The 19,218-nt window shown below is 40.5% G+C and overlaps 1 protein-coding gene across 3 annotated transcripts; it reads right to left on the bottom strand.

The window, feature by feature from the left end:
* Window positions 1–907: 907 nt before the first annotated feature.
* Window positions 908–8,667, bottom strand: LOC111951110 (putative monooxygenase p33MONOX). Of its 3 annotated transcripts, none has more exons than XM_023969130.2 (9): window positions 8,365–8,667; window positions 6,997–7,128; window positions 6,385–6,491; window positions 5,991–6,181; window positions 5,576–5,696; window positions 5,237–5,364; window positions 4,833–4,957; window positions 4,476–4,657; window positions 908–1,952 (listed from the first exon to the last, which is right to left on the bottom strand). In XM_023969130.2, exons 3-9 carry the CDS (start codon window positions 6,407–6,409, stop codon window positions 1,738–1,740), a joined length of 987 nt encoding a protein of 328 aa, XP_023824898.1. In that variant the 5' UTR covers window positions 6,410–6,491; window positions 6,997–7,128; window positions 8,365–8,667; the 3' UTR covers window positions 908–1,737. The 3 variants fall into 3 exon arrangements, with proteins under 3 accessions (XP_023824898.1, XP_023824897.1, XP_023824899.1); XM_023969129.2 differs by lacking the exon at window positions 8,365–8,667 and adding an exon at window positions 6,609–6,904 and having other exon boundaries at window positions 6,997–7,086; XM_023969131.1 differs by lacking the exons at window positions 6,997–7,128; window positions 8,365–8,667 and adding an exon at window positions 7,820–7,907.
* Window positions 8,668–19,218: the final 10,551 nt, after the last annotated feature.

Below are 19,218 nucleotides of genomic sequence, written 5' to 3'. Positions count from 1 at the left end.
GTAATCGCTGCCAAAGGTGCTTCAACAAAGTACTGCGTAAAGGGTCTGAATACTTATGTAAATGTGATTTGAGTTTTTTTATTTGTAATAAATGTGCCAAATTTGTTTAACTTGTTTCTGCTTTGTCATTGTGGGTAGATTGATGAGGGAAAAAAATGTTTTATTCAATTTTAGAGTAACTAAATGTGGAAAAAGTTGTGTGGTCTGAATACCTTCCGAATGCACTGTGTAGGCTCAGGCGTCCACCATAATATATTAAAATGTATTAATTAAAAAAGGTTTGGTGCCCAAAAGTAAGTGCTGGCCTTCAGTTTGCAGAATAGGCTATGGTAAGACTGGGAATTAATGGAAATGTGGGTGAGGGAGAGTCCCTAATGTATTTTTGTCTTTACTACACTTTGCTTCTCCCCCATATCTCTTGTTGTGGCCCACAGAGCTGTTGTGCCTGTGGCAATGAGACTGGTGGCTTTGAATGAAGCCATGGTGGCTATATGTTTTTTTTTCATGAACTAAGCCATTGATATTCACCATCTTCATTTACAAGTAGTAAACGTGGGGGAATCTCACAGTGCAGTATATCGGTGAGACAGTTTAAATGAAATCCCAGCGTTGCATTCCATGAGAGTTATCCAGCCAATTCAGAGATTGTGTTACAAAGGAGCAGATGCCATCTACTGGTAATCATTAGTATATCAGCTGAAGAAATGACGATCACTTCACAGTGTGAAATAGCAGCTGGTTTCTATTGCTATCAATCAGTAGTAGCTGATCTTGCCTTATGAAATGTACAAATACTTCAATTTCTAAATCACAATTGAAATCCATCCTTCTCCACCGGGTTCTTTAACCTGTGCAGTGCTGACCATCTTTCCACTGCTTCTGGATGGTTGATGGAACCAGATTTAGCTGATTGTTAGAATTATTTTTTATTCAGATATTTACAACAAAGTCCACAGAAGACATACATATATATATGGACAGCCATGTATATGGATGATTTTTCTATTTAAAAAAATAATTATAAAAACACCCGAACAGGGATAGTCAAAGCATTACATACTTCACTGGTAAATATGTAACATGTCATATTAATATTCTAYTGCAGTGTTTTACTAACAGCGTTTTAACTTCAAAAAGGGTCATCTTGACAGGAAGAATGCGGATGCACAAAAACCACACTTCATCGAGGGTGAACAATAATCACCACAAAGTTCTTGGGAGACATGACAATGAGAATCATTACATCTTATCGGCATATAAATCTGCAGACAATGAAAAGCTAGTGATACTTCTGGAGAATGAGATTCACAAGCAAACAGAATGATCAAACCACTACACAGTGTGGCCGTTACATTTTTTTTATCAAACAGTGAGAGTAACTATTTGCACACTGTCATGTATCAGAACGTTTTCACAGTTGGACCATAAATACAAAGTAAAAATACACAGTTCCCTTACAAGACAAAGGATGAGGCAAAATAAAATCAACATGGCACAATATCACACAAATAGAAACCAAAAAAAAACGACTATTTTAGTGCAAGGGAGGAAAACTAATACTATAGTATCAAACACAACAGGATGCTTTTCTTTTTGGAAATTGTGAAGATTGTCAGATTCAGTCACATACATTAAAGGGACCTCATTTCAGATCATGTCAGGAGAGGAAAGAGGGTAGACCAGCTACGACAACTTGACCAAGTACAACATTAGGGAGTAGTGATGACATGGTACCTCTTAGAAACCTGAGGGAGTGAGGATGTTCATGTCTCGAGGTTTGAGTTTGTGCGGCCGGGCTGACCGTCTACTGCCCTCCATGGTGGGGATCTCCATCTTGGGTGGGGCCTGTTTGTCGACAGCAGGGTCATCAGCCAACCGAGTGGCCTGGGCCTTCATCACCTCCATGGGGGTGGGCTTCTGGGCCCCGCGGTACGACTGGAGAGCAAAACCCCCTGGAGAGAAAAACACAGGACTTATCTTAGGTAGGAGCAATAACTGCAGGTCGCCTCCAAAATTATTGACACCCTTGATAAAGATAAGTGAAAGACTTATTAAAATAAATACTGAGCTGTTGTAAGCTCAGAAAAATTGGGAAATTATATTATTTCATACTAATACAATTGCTAAGAGAAAGAGATTTTGTTTAAAAAGTAATACTTTATCTAAAAACAACAGATCTCAAAATTATTGCCACCCCTAAAGAATCGTATCGATTAAATCAAACAAAATGAAATCGGCATTAACGTTCAACTTTTTAAAATTAATCTCAGAGAAAATGTATTGTGACCTTCTATGGCTTCCTGTTTCACTGGGGTATAAAAATGAGATAAAACGCATGTAAAAATCCATTTGTCATCCATTGCCATTTGAAAAGGCAAAGAACTCASAAACAAAAAGAGACAAATGGTTGTTGACCTTCATAAAATCAGTCAATGGGGTAAAAAATAATAATAATGGTGATGGTGACACTGTGATTTATTTTGAATTCAAGGCACACTTAACCAGCATGGCTACCACAGCATTCTGCAGCGATACGCCATCCCATCTGATTTGCACTACAGGACAATGACCCAAAACACCTCCAGTCTGTGTAAGGGCTATTTGACCAAGAAGGAGAGTGATGGAGAGCTACATTTGATGACCTGGCCTCCACAATCACCCCACCTCAACCCAAATGAGATGGTTTGGGATGAGTTGGACCGCAGAGTGAAGGAAAAGCAGCCAACAAGTGCTCAGCATATGTGGGAACTCCTTCAAGACTGTTGGAAAAGCATTCCAGTTGAAGCTGGTTGAGAGAATGCCAAGCGTGTGCAAAGCTGTCATCAAAGCAAAGAGTAGCTACTTTGAAGAATATTAAATATAAAATCAATTGTAATTGTTTAACACTTTTTGAGCTACAACATGATTCCATATGTGTTATTTCATAGTTTTGATGTCTTCACTATTATTCTACAATGTAGAAAATAGTAAAAATAAAGAAAAACCTTGAATGAGCAGCTGTGCCCAAACTTTTGACTGGTACTGTACATATTACCTCAATTACCTTGACTAACCTGTGCCCCCGCACATTGACTCGGTACCGGTACCCCCTGTATATAGCATCGCTACTGTTATTTTATTATTCTTTTTAAAAATGTATTTAGAGGTTTTTTTGTATTATTTATTTTTTTACTTCAGTTTATTTTAGTAAATACTTTCTAAACACTTATTTTTCTTAAAACTGCATTGTTGGTTAAAGTTAAGGACTTGTAAGCATTTCACTGTAAGGTATACACCTGTTGTAYTCAGTGCATGTGACAAATTCAATWTAATTTGATTGGAACCAGGAGCTATGGTCAGATGAGACGAAAATAGAGCTCTATGGCCACACACACCAGCGGTGGGTTCGGCATTGAAAGAACAATGCATGTGCAGAAAAGGAGCGCAGGTAAAATATGGAGGTGGATCATTTATGTTACAGGCCTGTTTTGCATCCACTGTTCCTGGGGCACTTGCTAAGGTCAACAGCATCATGAACCAGTAAACAGGACTAGCCAAAAACCTGGTTGCCTCTCCCAGGAGGCAGAAATTGGCAGCAAGTATATCTTCCAACAAGTCAATGATTCCAAGCACACATCACATCCACATAGAAATGGTTAATTGACCACAAAATCAACAATTTGCAATGGCCATCTTAGTTTCCGGACTTATACTCATTGAAAACCTGTGGTTTGAATYGAAGAGGGCAGTCCATAAGCACAGACGAAGGATATCAAGGATGTGAGCTCTAATCTCATAAAACATTTCAGAAAAAGGATCAGTGTCACTGTCCTGCCAGGGGAGGTTGCTGGAGTATTGAAAACAGGGGTGACAAAAATYTTCAAACCTACCATTTTGAGATTTAAAAAAAGAGCTATTTAATCAAAATCCATCTAAACAATTGCATTAGTATAAAATAATACAGTTGTCCATATTTTGGAATATAGCTCAGTATTTGTATTATGTATTTTATAGACGTTTTTTCTCATCTTGATCAAGGATGCCAATAACTTTGGAAGTGACTGTATATGATCAAAACTTTGTTGACTCTATAAACACCTGATAAATTGATAATTTGTTAAAAGCGTCAAGGCAACACAGATAAGGATATCTGATACACAAAGAAAATAAAGTGTACTGATGTAGTACACAACCATGTAAAAACAATTGTATTCATGTGTAATTCACATCAAAGAACATTGAGCCAACCTATAAACTGGATTACAGCTAAACAAGGTTTCTAAAACTATGRGTCGGGATCCAAAGTGGGCCCTGGGCATGTGAGAGATGGATCRCAAATTCGGAGAATASATCTATAATCACACACTATTTCTTCTTAATTTGAGTTGTTGGAGGAYGATTTGGGTCACAGGAAAAGTTGAAGGACCCCTGGTTTAGAGGAACACCATTACCAAACGAAAACATGTTAAATATCACCCTCCCCAAATCCCATTTACCTGTGTTTGTGTGGTCCGCACCGGTGTCGGTAGTGGATTTCTGGACCACCAGACGTGGTCCAAAGACACCCCAGCGTTCGACTGCTCCTCCCCCCTCACCAGCACCCATGTCCACACTGGTATTAGAGCTGGTACTGAGGTCTGAGCTAGTGACAGTTGTGCTCTGGCTGGTGAACCAGCCCCTGCCAGGAACACAGAGAAATGCCAGACGGTCAACCACTTTACAGTGGCCACTGAACAGGCATCATATTCATGCTCATATAGATAACGTGGRCAAGGGCACGTGTATTTGGTGTTCAGGGTCAAAGTACAGCATGTTCCATAAACAGCTGGTAATGATGACATGGTTGCACTTACCTGCGTTTCTGTTTGGGTGAGCTCTGAGGAGTGCTATTTGGGGTGGACTGAGCAGATGATGTTTGCTTGTCCTCATGTCCTCCCTTATGTCCTGTTCCCATGTCCATACTTTGAATATTCATTTTCTACAGGCAATACAACAAAAGGGRAAAAAGTATATAGTATGATGAATATTATTAACAGTTAAATCTCAATAATCACTCCTCTTTGACATACTGTAGATTGCTAATTGAGATTTGGAGCATTCATTGATTACACTGTTGATGCTTTCCCAAACCAATCATTAAAAAAAWTACAATTTATAAAATATGATTCATAAAATATGAATCATATTTTTCTGTTAATAATTATCAGACTCCAGATAATAAAGTAGGGCCACAGTAAGCGATAAAATAAAGACTCACATGGAATGACTCTGGCATGCGGTGGTGGTGGCGGGTCTCCTCAGAAGTGAGGCCCTTGTGGGGCGTGTAGACAGTGTCTCTCAGCCCAGCCTGCTGCTCAAACCTGTACATGCTGTCCTGGGTTTGCTCTGGAAAAACACAGAGGACATAATATGTATTAATAATGTAGGATRTAGTAAAAATAAGAAAAACCCTGGAACGAGTAGGTGTCTCCAAACTTTTGACTAGTACTCTATATACCCCACCCTAATCAGTGTTCCATTAACGAGCAACAGGATTGGATGAGCTGACGTTGATAATACAGTAATCATCATTCATTRTCACAGTGAAGAGTCTTACTGGTCATCAGAGAGTTCATAATGATGGAGGAKGCTTTGGCTTTCACCACTACTGGCATATGTGGCCTGAGGCCAGCGTCAAACGTGGCAGCATGGGTCAGGGCATTTCCAGATTCATCCTCCTTTAAAACAACAGATAAAAAAAAAGAAACATGGATCACACAGGCAGCTAGAGGAACATTTGTATGAATAGAAACACCTGGGATCATATCCATAAAGTGTGTTGGAGTATGAGGGCTGATCTAGGATCAGTTTAGTCTTTTAGATCATTATGAATAACATTACATGGACAGAGGGGGACATGATTCTAGATCGACACTTCTACTCTGAGACGCTTTATGAATACGGACGAACACGGATCACTGTCTTAACTACGTGAGGCTATAGATCAGTGGAACATTGTGTGTGATATCTACCTCGGCCAGATGACTGAACCTCCTGTCTGGTAACACGGGCCTCCTCCCCCATAGGTTGTTGATGTTGATGTCAGAGGGAGGGGGCGACATGGGCGCCTCCATGTTGTCATCATAGCTCATGGCACGGCGGGTCATGCCAATGGGCAGGGACATGCCTCCCAGGAGCCCCTCTGGGGTCCCAGACTCTAGGGCTGAGGAGGGAGTGTTCAAGCATTAAAACACTGTCTAAAATAACTTAAAATCTGCTCAAAATACATAAAATGATGATCAGTGTATCTTGCCACTCTATAGGTGTTGGAAGCATATTGGAAGCAGTTTCCATACAGTATACCATCACCATTTTAAACAAGTACACAACACTGTAATGCCCACTCTTACTGCCCCCCATCCTTACCTGGTATATCTCCTGACCTGGACATTGTTGCAGAAGGCTGTCTCTGTTATGGCTCACAATGGGTTATTGTTCAGATTAATCCAACCTGACAAAAGATTGGACTGGACCTTGAAGGGATAAAGAGACTATTTTGAATACCTGTATCTAACTTCATCAACCCAGAACAACCTATTTTGTGGTCATTTTAGGCTATTCATAATGAAATGTACAGTGTACATGCTCACCTCAGAGAAAGAAGGTCACAATCAAAATGATGTATGCAATATGAACAGGCACTACTTGGAAGTGAGTGATTCAGATAACCATGGGGAAAAGGACAAAACATCCAGTTGCATGCTTGAGCAAGTGGCCAAAGACTGTAAGCAACCGTAGTTAAAACAATGGCAACAGCTTGTTTATTGACAACATTGCGCTGCTCAGGTGAGTCAATGTTTCACTGCTTGACAGCTGATATGGTGTTCYGCTCTGTTCTGGTGTTCTATTCTCCCGGGTGCTATTTGAGAAAGCAATCTGGAGTCATCTGTGTCAGGGAGGACAAAGTCTTTACTGACAAATAGAACCTGAAATGTAGGTTAGGTTAGATAACAGAGGCAGAGGCTTGCCCATGCTTACCGCGTGTGTGTGGTGCTGAATAGAGGTAATGACCGCTACAATGGGCTGGGTTTATTATCTGGCTCACTCTCAGACAGTAAGGCCTGCTGACAAAGCATTGTGGGAGACGCAAAGGAGCACAGCCCTGTGAAGCTGAAAAGGAACCAAAATACAGCAATCAGCAGAAGACGTGACAGACAGGCGGGTCTTTGGCTGAGGCACTCTCTGGCCATGTTCAGAACAACAAGAGCTTCTAGAGCAGATAATAGCTGACAATACCCATTATCATCGTCATCATCATTATCATCCAAAGGTATACAGCACAGTATACCGCAAACTGTGTGTGGGAACTCGTACKTAATACAATGGCTACCTATATAAACACTAATGTCCCTGCATATGGCACACGTTCATTGGGATCATCTGTAACCATTTCTAATTATCAATGCAAGATAACAACAACTGTCATCGATTTACGTAATTCAAAATTAACAAATAAAATGCAATGCATGTGAGCGTTGCTGCCTGGGATTATCTCACTCTATGCGCAATCCGTTATGCAATGTAATGGCTGTGAATGTTGCGCTGGATCAACCGGTGTAGACCGGTGATGGACACAGCTAGTAAAATAGAATAGCGCGCGGCTGTTCTTCCTGAGCATCATCACCAAAAGCAGTTTTGTTGGACAAATAAATTATAATGCCTGACATACTATTTTTTCATGCATTATGAAGCAGATAGGCAGCCATATCAAGCTCCAGCGAGCGATTATGGTGCTGTAACGACAACAATGGTCATTGAATGAAAAACACGATCTGACATGTACAATTTCGTTTCAATTTACCAGATATAACGCCCCCACGTCGCTTACAACAGACACGTTGACGATGAAGACGGTCGTAACCTTACAATGTCAACGGGAAAGGTTTCAGAACAACTGAGAAACATCTCGCCCATGATAATATCCAGTTCCCAATGTGATGAGGAAAGTCCGAGCGTTGTGAACCTCGGCCACGTGATCATACTGCAAATAAAAGTCCCCCTKACAAAATGTTACTTGACTGTTTTCTGGACGTTTTTCTGATTTAAAATTGTAAAAAGTATATAGTTTAAAGTAGCTTAGACATACATTTATTGAAAATACAAACAATAGATTATTTAAATAATTTAACAAAAATCGATTTACTGTGTATATATATATATATTTTTTTTTTTTAAATTATAGTCCCCTGTAAAAAACAACAATAACAATACAATACCAACACTGTTGCTCGACGTATTAACGTTTTTTAATAAAAAAAAAAAACTATTGTCAACTCTTAAAAGAACATGATTTAGAAATGTTTGGAGGATAACATTTTCATATTGATTGGCGCAATCCAGGGCTACCTGTTAACTGGGACACAGTGTCGCAACCAGTGTTCGAGCGCCTCTCTCTCACTCTTTCTCTCCTGGAYTTGCTGTGTCGACGTCTGAATGCCTGGCTAGGATTTATTTGTATTAATTTCAGATTTTTCAGGCGGTGCTGCAGGACTAGGGGTGTGCCTACATGGCCATACTCGTATTCGTAATCATATCCATAAATTGACTGTTGTTAGTCGGATCGAATGATACTCCTGATCAAAAAAGGGAAGTGTTTTAATATGCTTAAATAGATGTTGGGGGGAAAATACCTGTCTGCACATTCTCACTGCAAAAAAAACCTGCAGATTAAGAGCAGCGCGCCGAGTGGTGTGTGTGTGGCAGAGGGCAGCCACATTTGCTTTCACTCAATCAGAATGCACAGTCATCCAACTAGCATTTTCGAATCTGTGAGTAAATAAAGCAGAATATATTGATAAAAGTCACCTTGTCTGAGGTGACTGAGAGATTTACATGGTTATCCAAACGTCACGCCAGGGTAAGCCTGCACAAAACACAGCCCTTATTTTAAGTGTTTCTAAAAATCCCCTATGGGAAAAGTGAATRGTGGACGGCTAGGTTTTATGGGTATTATGACACCTCCGCTGTGGGGCTTTATTCTGAAAATTACTCCACTTTCCGCAGCAACCTCACTGGCTAGTGGTTATTATGGCAAACCATGCTCGATCAATTGAGCAAACTTGCACCTGCTAGCAGCCGAGTGTGWGCTTGTTTGAATGGYCATTACGGTAGCTAACTTGCCAGCTTGTTGATGAAGTTGTACAGCAGCCCYAAAGTTATGGAACTGTTCTCAGAAATCAGYATGTATCTGATTCTGAYAGCTGGCACTGCGCCTCACTACTTTGTAACATTTGGCCAAYACCATAAYGTCGCAGCTAGCGCAKGTATCTGGATAGCTGTGTGATGCAGAACTCAATCACAGCAGAATAGAAACTAACTGCCTTATMATGAAAACCAATTTGTTCTATTAGCTACAATTTCACTACACTAGCTAGCTAGAGGGAGTATTAATCATTGAATGTGTGAACTGGCATTTTGCGTAATTCTGGATTGATTTGAAACTGGTTCAGYCAGCGATTGCAWATGTTAACCTTAGCTAGCTAGSARATTTTCGGGCACATTTCGAATTTCATAAAAACTGATTCTAAAACCACAAAACACCTTAGCTAGATGTAGAATTAGGTAGTGAAGACTTGCTCATGAAAAAAAATATATCAACATTAGGCCTGACAGGTTATAGTTTTAGGTAAGATTGAGTCTCTTTTGACCGATGTCGTCTTGGTACCGATTTTAAGAATGTTAGGGCAGCATATTGTACCAGACTTTTTTAAGCTATCCCAGAGTGTCCTGGAGTTATCAGACAGATCAGTGCAGATGGCCATTGTCGATACTCTGACGTGAGACAATTTTGTCATACTATGAAGATTAGCGTCATTATATGTATTTCTTTGTAGCAATGTAGTTGAATTTTGTATTATGAATAAAAATATTAAACTTTTTTTTTGTCTGTGTCCTGTGCACTTATGCTTTTTTCTGTCTCTAGTAACTTATTTCATATGGAACAACTGGTCCCTCAGCTCCCGTGCTAATGCAAACCATTTATGATTTCACCCACTCTTCACAATGTAGGTCTATTGTTTTAACAATGTACTGTAGCAATGTAAGAATTTGCTCTCGACTGGAGCAGCGGTCTAAGGCACTGCATCTCAGTGCTAGAGGTGTCACTACAGACCCTGGTTCGATTTCAGGCTGTATCACAACGGCCGTGATTGGGAGTACCATAGGGCGGCGCACAATTGGCCCAGCATGGTTAGGGTTTGGCCGGGGTAGGCCATCATGTAAATAAGAATTTGTCTTAACTGACTGGCTTAGTTAAATAAAGGCTCAATTAAAAAAATAAAAGTAATAGTGTTTTAGAAAAGTCAATAATAGTGTAATGAAAGTCTATAACAGTGTAATAACTGTTTAGTATAGCACATCTACCAATGCACAGATGCATTTCAAGAGCCTAAATGATTTTGTTTATTTTGTTCACCACGGACAGAGTAGTTACTTTTTTTTGCGCCGGTGTGACATAGGATGTGAAATCTGAAAACCACTTGAAGCTGGGAATGTCCCTCCTACCTTCCAATCGCTCTCCCGACAGTGTGTAGGAGAAATCCTGTATAACGCTCTTTAAGCTTGTATAGCAAAGACAATGTAATGAGAATTAACTTTAATAGCTTCTTAATGCTAACTTTGTATGGCACAAGCCAAAACCTGTATATTCTCCACTGTCTGTCTTGAAGGTCTTGTAAGAAGGAGCTGGTATTTTTTGCCACTCTGCTTCTGTTCAACTTAGTCACACAGTCAAGAGTCTCTGAGAGTGACCACAGTATTTTGGTCCATTCTGTCTTCTACTATCTTCCAAGGRCACAGCTGTGTGGACAGAGGTGGAAAAAGTACTCAATTGTCATACTGTTACGTTCCCCAGTTTCTGTGGGTATGACATTATTGCGATAATGAATTGATATTCAAGTATGATTGCTTGAAGAATTATCTAAGTCTCTCCTGATTCTTTAGCACTTCCACGACATTCTTGTCAACGAGGATGGGATGCTGACCTTCATCTGCTGTCTGCTCCTGAGGACCTGGGTAAACTGCACAGGAGTAACCCTCATTGGGTACTCAGGGCAAACCACACTYCAAGAGTKAGCAGATGGAACCCGCCTAAGATCCAAGTAGGACGCGTCAGCAGGTGTGTACCTGAACATAGACTATAGAGGTGAGATWGTTTTTTCTTGAAAGCAATTATTTCTGTAAAAAGCCAGTAGCAACTGGTGGGCCTTAGGCAACAAGACTAGTGTGGGAGATTCTGAGGAGCACTCTCAATTAGGTGAGCCTGTTGGTTCTAGGCAACRAGACTCGTGTGGGAGGCTCTGAGGAGCACTCTCAATTAGGTGAGCCTGTTGGTTCTAGGCAACGAGASTCGTGTGGAAGGCTCYGAGGAGCACTCTCAATTAGGTGAGCCTGTTGGTTCTAGGCAACGAGACTCGTGTGTGAAGTTCTGAGGAACGTTCTCAACTAGGYGAGCCTGTGGAACTGATCAGTAAGAGATTAATAGAAGTGCATTGATATTATATGGTATAAAATAGTAAGGTGCACCTGTGATAGCTATTAACCTCATTTTAGAAATAAGAAAATACTTCTGTAGAATTGAAGCCCACAGCCAACAGACAGCCCTAAGAGATCAGYGGACAAAAATAACTGCTTCTCATACAGTTGAAACTAAGTATCATAGCAAAACTGTTTACTTTTTATGTGGGTAAGATACAAATTTGGATTAGTTCTCCAGTGGTTCAATGACGAATTGGGCAATATTTTAGCAGCCATGCAATTATACGATTTAGGTTGTAGGAACTGATCACTCCTCTATTTTGTGTGTGAGTGAGGATGAGTGAGAGAGGAACTATGATAGGATTGGTGTCAGAAGTGGGATGTTCTACTGCATAGTGCGATGCGGGTGGACGTAGTTTAATGGCATCACGAAAAAGGATGTGTGATTCTGTCTGCGGGGAGCATCAATGAAGGTCTGCGTAGGAGACACCGGTGGCTCTCTTCGTGGGAGAGGGAAGGAAATTCCTGTCCGACCAAAGACGACGTGGACCCGCCCTGACCACACCTCCAATGATGATTGCCTGGGGGAACACGTCACATTCACGAACCTGAATAGGACAACCCACTGAATTTCAGTAAGTCAATTTAAAAATGAATTTGTGGTGAAWAAAGTGACAAGGATCCTAAATCCCAGAGTGGGGATTTGGCATTGGCAGTATTGTTTGTAGGCATAGGATAAATGTCTATGCAGCCTGAGCGCTATGAGTAGTGAAAATAGAGAAGTGAGAGTTGAATACNTTTGGCATTGGCAGTATTGTTTGTAGGCATAGGATAAATGTCTATGCAGCCTGAGCGCTATGAGTAGTGAAAATAGAGAAGTGAGAGTTGAATACTGTATTTGGTTAATACSTTTTGATATAGAATGTTATCTAGGSGTTCCAATATATGGATTCTGTGAAGATATGAGAAAATGAATGAGAAATTGTTTGTGTTTATAATTGATTACTGGAGATTTGATGAAGTAATAATGGRAATAATAATATACAAACTTGCACACCCAAACGTAGACGTACGTAAGGGGTAAGAAAACTATTCTGAATTGGTCCCTTCATGGATCATTTGATAAAGATAAGGTTAAAGCATTATATGACTGTCTACAGGGTCTGGGAAATAGTCTCAGAAAAAGACTGGCGTATGGCGACTTTTGGTAAAAGTGCGAGGAATTGACTTACCCCTAACTAATAAAACAATAAATGCTTATGGGATTTCCTTCGTCCTGGTAATACATTTTGAAACACAACCTATGCCCTGTTAAATGGAACCATTGAAATGTTGAACATGTAGAGATTTTTTTTAAACTTAAGACTATCATTTATTGTACTCCCGATGGACTTTTTGTTGATATTCCAAACATTGACGTTCTAAACCAATTCGTGAGTAGGCTAAATGGAAAGTGTCTGATTTCCTGTCTTCGCTGTCTCAGGCGCCAGACTTATTATSGACAGAGAGCGACATCTACAGGGGACTGATGGACAGTGCAGGTCAGTTATAGTGAAAGTTATCAACTAAAAGAAACCTAGTCTCGACAGCTACCTTAGAAAGTAAGCTCACTCAAGTTTATATTTTCCCTTCTGAAATTAGCCGATGTATTTTATAAATTCGGCGCATTACATGTTAATCTTAAAATAATAGACATTTAATAACTGTGAAGCAGAAAGTGAATATCCAACAGAGGTTGGAAATAAAATATAGAGTAACATTATTAGGGTAGACTACAATGAAAACATTGCCTAATAAGGGGAGCATAAACATGTTTGTTTTGTTTTCTAAACATTACGATAAGTGATTGTGACAAAGATATTGATAAGGAGGGTTGATGTACATTGAATGAGTGTTGACAGTATGTAAATTATTATTAATTGTGGTTTTTGGATATCACTCTAATTAATTTCAGATTTTAGTCATTTGAAGAAGCTGAGGTTTCAATACAAAGTTAAATAATGATTAGAAGGATTGYGCTTTGAGACCGACAAATAGATAAGCCGTGGGCAAAAACGTATGGGGCTAGAGTTTTTTTGGACCATTTCCAATTATTATTACCTCATTTTATAGTTTGGGTAAACACTAATGATTAGGAAAAAGTTAATAATTTAGTAATAGTCCTATGTGAACAAATATACACAGGCAATTAGAAAAGCCAAGGCTAGCTTTTTCAAGCAGAAATTTGCTTCCTGCAACACAAACTCAACATTTCTGGGACACTAAAGTCCATGGAGAATAAGAGCACTTCCTCCCAGCTGCCCACTGCACTGAGGATAGGAAACTCTGTCACCACCGATAAATCCACTATAATTGAGAATTTCAATAAGCATTTTTCTACGGCTGGCCATGCTTTCCACCTGGCTACCCCTACCCCGGTCAACAGCACTGCACCCTCCACAACAACTCGCCCAAGCCTCCCCATTTCTCCTGTCCCCACATCATGCCGAGCTGAGTGTGTCTGAAGGAGAGCGGCAAAATCTGGTACCCTAACAAATTCAGGCCGGAGCTAAGAATCCTGTAGCTTGCCTTTCTTTTCAAGATGATTCTGCCGAAACGTATTGTTTGATACGTACGGAGCCGTGACACCAGGCTCAGTTATTATTAGCTATCACTCACTCTTATCAGGCAGTAGGGGGTTCTGAGATTCCCAAAGATTGGAAAGCAGCTGCGGTCACCCCCTCTTCAAAGGGGGGGACACTCTTGACGCCAAACTGCTAACGACCTAATCTCTATCCTACCTGCCTTTCTAAGGTCTTCGAAAGCCAAGTTAACAAACAGACCATTTCGAATCCCACCGTACCTTTCTCCACTATGCAATCTGGTTTCAGAGCTGGTCATGGGTGCACCTCAGCCACGCTCAAGGTCCTAAACGATATTTTAACCTCCATCGATAGAAACAATACTGTGCAGCCGTATTCATTGAACTGGCCAAGGCTTTCGACTCTGTCAATCACCACATCTCATCAGCAGACTCAACAGCTCGGTTTCTCAAATGATTGCTCGCCTGGTTCACCAACTACTTTCTCGATAGAGTTCAGTGTGTCAAATCGGAGGGCCTGTTGTCGGGCCCTCCGATTTGATGTCGCTCTTGCTGCTGGTGAGTCTCTGATCCACTCTACGCAGACGACACCATTCTGTATACTTCTGGCCTTTCTTTGGACACTGTGTTAACTACCCTCCAGATGAGCTTCAATGCCATACAACTCTCCTTCCATAGCCTCCAACTGCTCTTAAATACAAGTAAAACTAAATGCATGCTCTTCAACCGATCGCTGCTACACCTGCCCGCCCGTCGCAGCATCACAACTCTGAACGGTTCTGATTACAACTACAAATACCTAGGTGTCTGGTTAGATGCTGTAAACTCTCCTTCCAGACTCTCATCAAACTCTCCAATCCAGAAGTTAAATCTAGAATTGACTTCCTATTTCGCTACAAAGCATCCTTCACTCATGCTGCAAACTTCCTCGTAAAACTGACCATCTACCAATCCTAGACATCGGCGATATCATTTTACAAAATAGCCTCCAACACCCTACTCAACAATTTGGATGCAGTCTATCACAGTGCCATCCATTTTGTCACCAAAGCCCCATATATTACCCACCAACTGCAACCTGTACGCTCTCGTTGGCTGGCCCTCGCTTCATACTCGTTCCCAAACCACACTGGTTCAGGTCATCTACAAGACCCTGCTAGGTAAAGTTCGCCTTTATCTCAGCTCGCTGGTCTACCATAGCAGCACCCACCCGTAGCACGCGCTCCAGCAGGTGTATTTCACTGGTCACCCCAGGGCCAATTCTCCTTTGGCCGCTCTTCCTTCCAGTTCTCTGCTGCCAATGACTGGAACGAACTACAAAATCTCTGAAACTGGAAAACTTCTCTCCTCACCAGCTTTAACCTGTGTTTGGGCTAAGGCAGCATTTTCACATTTGATGAAAAGCGTGCCCAGAGTAAATTGCCTGATACTCAGTCCCAGTTGCTAATATATTGCATATTATTAGTAGATTTTGGATAGAAAACACTCTGACGTTTCTAAAACTGTTTGAATGATGTCTGTGAGTATAACAGAAATCATATGGCAGGTGAAAACATGAGAAAAACCCAACCAGGAAGTGGGAAATCTGAGGTTTGTAGTTTTTTCAACTCTTGGCCTATCGAATACACAGTGTCTATGGGTTCATATTGACACGTCCTAAGGCTTCCACTAGATGTCAACAGTCTTTAGAACCTTGTTTGATGCTTCTACTGTGAAGTGGGGGCGACAGAGGGGATTGAGTAAGGTCTCTCCCAGAGAGCACGAGCTGACCATACGTGAGTTAGCTTGAGTTCCATTGCATTTCTGAAGACAAAGGAATTCTCCGTTGGAACATTATTGAAGATTCATATTAAAAACATCCTAAAGATTGATTCTATACTTCGTTTTGACATGTTTCTACGGACTTAACGGAACATTTAAACTTTTCGTCTGCTCCTTAGTGATCGCGCGTCATGAATTTGGAATATTGGGCTAAACGCGCTAACAAAAAGGAGGTATTTGGACATAAATGATGAACTTTATCGAACAAATCAAACATTTATTGTGGAACTGGGATTCCTGGGGTGCATTCTGACGAAGATCATCAAAGGTAAGTGAATATTTATAATGCTATTTCTGACTTCTGTTGACTCCAACATGGCGTATATCTGTTTGGGGTTGTGTTGGTCTCTGAGCTCCGTACTAGATTATTCATGGTTTGGCTTTTTCCGTAAAGTTTTTTTATATCTGACACAGCGGTTGCATTAAGGAGAAGTTATCTTTAATTCTGTGAATAACACTTGTATCTTTATCAATGTTTATTATGAGTATTCTTGTAAATTGATGTGGCTCTGTGCAATTCACGGATGTTTTGGAGGCAAAGCCAAATGTAAACTGAGGTTTTTGGATATAAATATGAACTTGATCGAACAAAACATACATGTATTGTGTAACATGTTGTCCGGGAGTGTCATCTGATGAAGAATATCAGGTTAGTGATTATTTAATCTCTATTTCTGCTTTTGTGACTCCTCTCTTTGGTTGGAAAATCGCTGTATGCTTTCTGTGACTAGTTGCTGACCTAACATAATGATATGTTCTGCTTTCGCAAAAAAGCCTTTTTGAAATCGGACACTGTGGTTGGATTAAGAGAATTTTTTCCGCTAGCGGAACCCGCTTCCTAGACAGGTTAAGCACCAGCTGCCAGAGCACTCACAGATCACTGCACCGTGTACATAGTCCCTCTATAAATGCCCAAACGATTACCTCATCCCCTCTGTATATATTTATTTAGCTCTCTTGCACCCCAGTATTTCTACTTTGCACGTTCACCTACTGCAAATCTACAATTCCAGTGTTTTTTAATTGCTATAATTGGTATTACTTCGCCATCGTGGCCTTTTTATTGCCTTTACCTCCCTTATCTCACCTCATTTGCTCACATTGTATATAGACTTGTTTTTGTACTGTATTATTGACTGTATGTTTGTTTTACTCCATGTGTAACTCTGTGTTGTATGTGTCGAACTGCTTTGCTTTATCTTGGCCAGGTCACAGTTGTAAATGAGAACTTGTTCTCAACTTGCCTACCTGGTTAAATAAATGTGTGATTCGGACCATGACAACGACGGCTACCCTTTACTGCTGAAGACACATTTATTTCACATACTTAGAAATGCACCTGTTGTTGACAGAGGTTTGCTCTCACAAGGTCGGCTCAGTGGGAGTGGAATATTGGCTGAACGCCCAGACTCTGTGATTGCAAGGTGTTCTTTACTAAACTAGGAGCAAGCGCTTTGCTGAGAAAGGATCCACTTGGCCTTCTTTGACACTGGCAGTTTAGAACTGTATATGGTATGTGTAGAATGTTAAACATTTTAAACTCAGTGGCACAACAGAAGCCATTTACAAAGATAATGTACTTGTGTAATAAAGCATTCTTTTACAACGTTTCATATTTTGCTTGGTTGAATATTTCTGCTTAGATYATGACATTGTCTTACATTATGAACTATTGCTTACATGCACTGCTTTATGCATTCAATATTTTCTTGTCTATGAAGAGATGGCATTGAATTGTAGGGACTGTATCRTCCTTGGTTCATGCAGGTGACTGGGTGTCATGACCTCCTTCTCAGACCAATTGGCAGAACGCCCGGAAAATGTTTTGGAAGCAGTGCTCAGTTTCTTGGGAGGCCGAGGTTGTGCGACGACGACCAGTCACATGCAGGAAACGATCCAATTAATTATTCTGATTTTATGAAGAATGTAGGCACTATGTGAATTTGTATTTATTGTGTGGGGTCTTTTCATTTGGTTTTAGTGGGTTTTTCACAGGTTAGAGAGTACCTTAAGGGGCCCACAAATTACAGTTTTAATTAAACGTGAATTATTTTGATAAGAAATGTACTGAAAAAACCCAATGTAAACCTGGTATATGAAATGTTTTTAAATAATTACTCTGAGGTGAAAKGAAAGGGAAAGAAACACTCAAAGGGGTTGAATGACCTCTGTCCTGACTTTCTAGTGTGGTTTGATCACCCTCACTGGAAAGGTGAGTAACATTGGGTGATGATTTGAAGGTCATATGTAATACTGATTTAAAAGTCAAATGTAAGGGTATTAATTCTAATTCGATTTATTATATTTGTTTAACCAGCAGTTTTTTTTTTACACATTAATCACGATGTGAATCATGTGTCAAAAGGGGGGATTACCAGTCCCCTGAGGCTTTTTGGTTAAATATGCAGATTGTTTTGTTCACATGCCTGCCTGTAACAGGATAAAGTGTATCAAAGGATATATGCAGAAGKATATGGCGGTTTGTTTTTGTTTGTTCTGTTTCTGTCTTGCTTTAATATRAATCTCACCAGATTGGGTCTGCTGGATGGTCGCGATTTCTCCCTAAKAATTAGCYGTCTACCTCCCTGACCCTGTAACTCTGTGGTGAGGTCATCGATATGATGGGGGAGTATAAGCCAATTAGAAGAAGAAAAAAATCTCTATGACATGTCTTAGAAATTGTATTAATASAATTTCTATTGGTAGAAGTAATAATTTGTCATAGTAAATAGTTTGTCTGGATTTCCTGAAGCAGAAATGCCCTAAACTAAATTTGTTCTGATCTTCTCTTGAGGTTATGCCGAAGGTGACCACATATGGTATCTAGATGCATGGATAATTTGACCAGACAGTGTGGACCTCATACTCTTTCCGACTGGCTGAAGTAATGGTGAAAATCGCATTYAGTATGGTCCTTAACTACTTCTGCAATGAGACCTGAGTCCGAGCCAGCACCTGTACACAGCGTCGTCGAAACTATCAACTGCCTTTTCCCTCGTGCCTTTTCTCTCAGGAAAGCGACAGGAGTCCACGTGGAGTGAGCATGGAGAGATCCATTCCAAACTTCTCATGTTGCTGGTATACCTGGTTGGCAAATGAGCAAGACATAAGTGGTGGTAAAGGTGGGTCCGGCCAGGTGAGATATCAGTCTGTTTGGGAAAATCCGATTATTCCTCTGACATTGAAATTGGGAGATTATTCATGGGCCATCCACTTTGAACATGTGTGCCATTGGGAAGTCAAACTGTAAAGCTATCTGAAAATGAAGAAGGATTGAGTGCGGGGAGTGAGGGGGTTGGTCAACTGTGCCCGTAATTGATTAG

This window comes from Salvelinus sp. IW2-2015, linkage group LG23 (assembly GCF_002910315.2).
Source record: "Salvelinus sp. IW2-2015 linkage group LG23, ASM291031v2, whole genome shotgun sequence".
NCBI lineage: Eukaryota > Metazoa > Chordata > Actinopteri > Salmoniformes > Salmonidae > Salvelinus > Salvelinus sp. IW2-2015.
The sequence above is the reverse complement of the archived record's forward strand: the minus strand, read 5'-3'. Positions and strand labels throughout refer to the sequence as shown.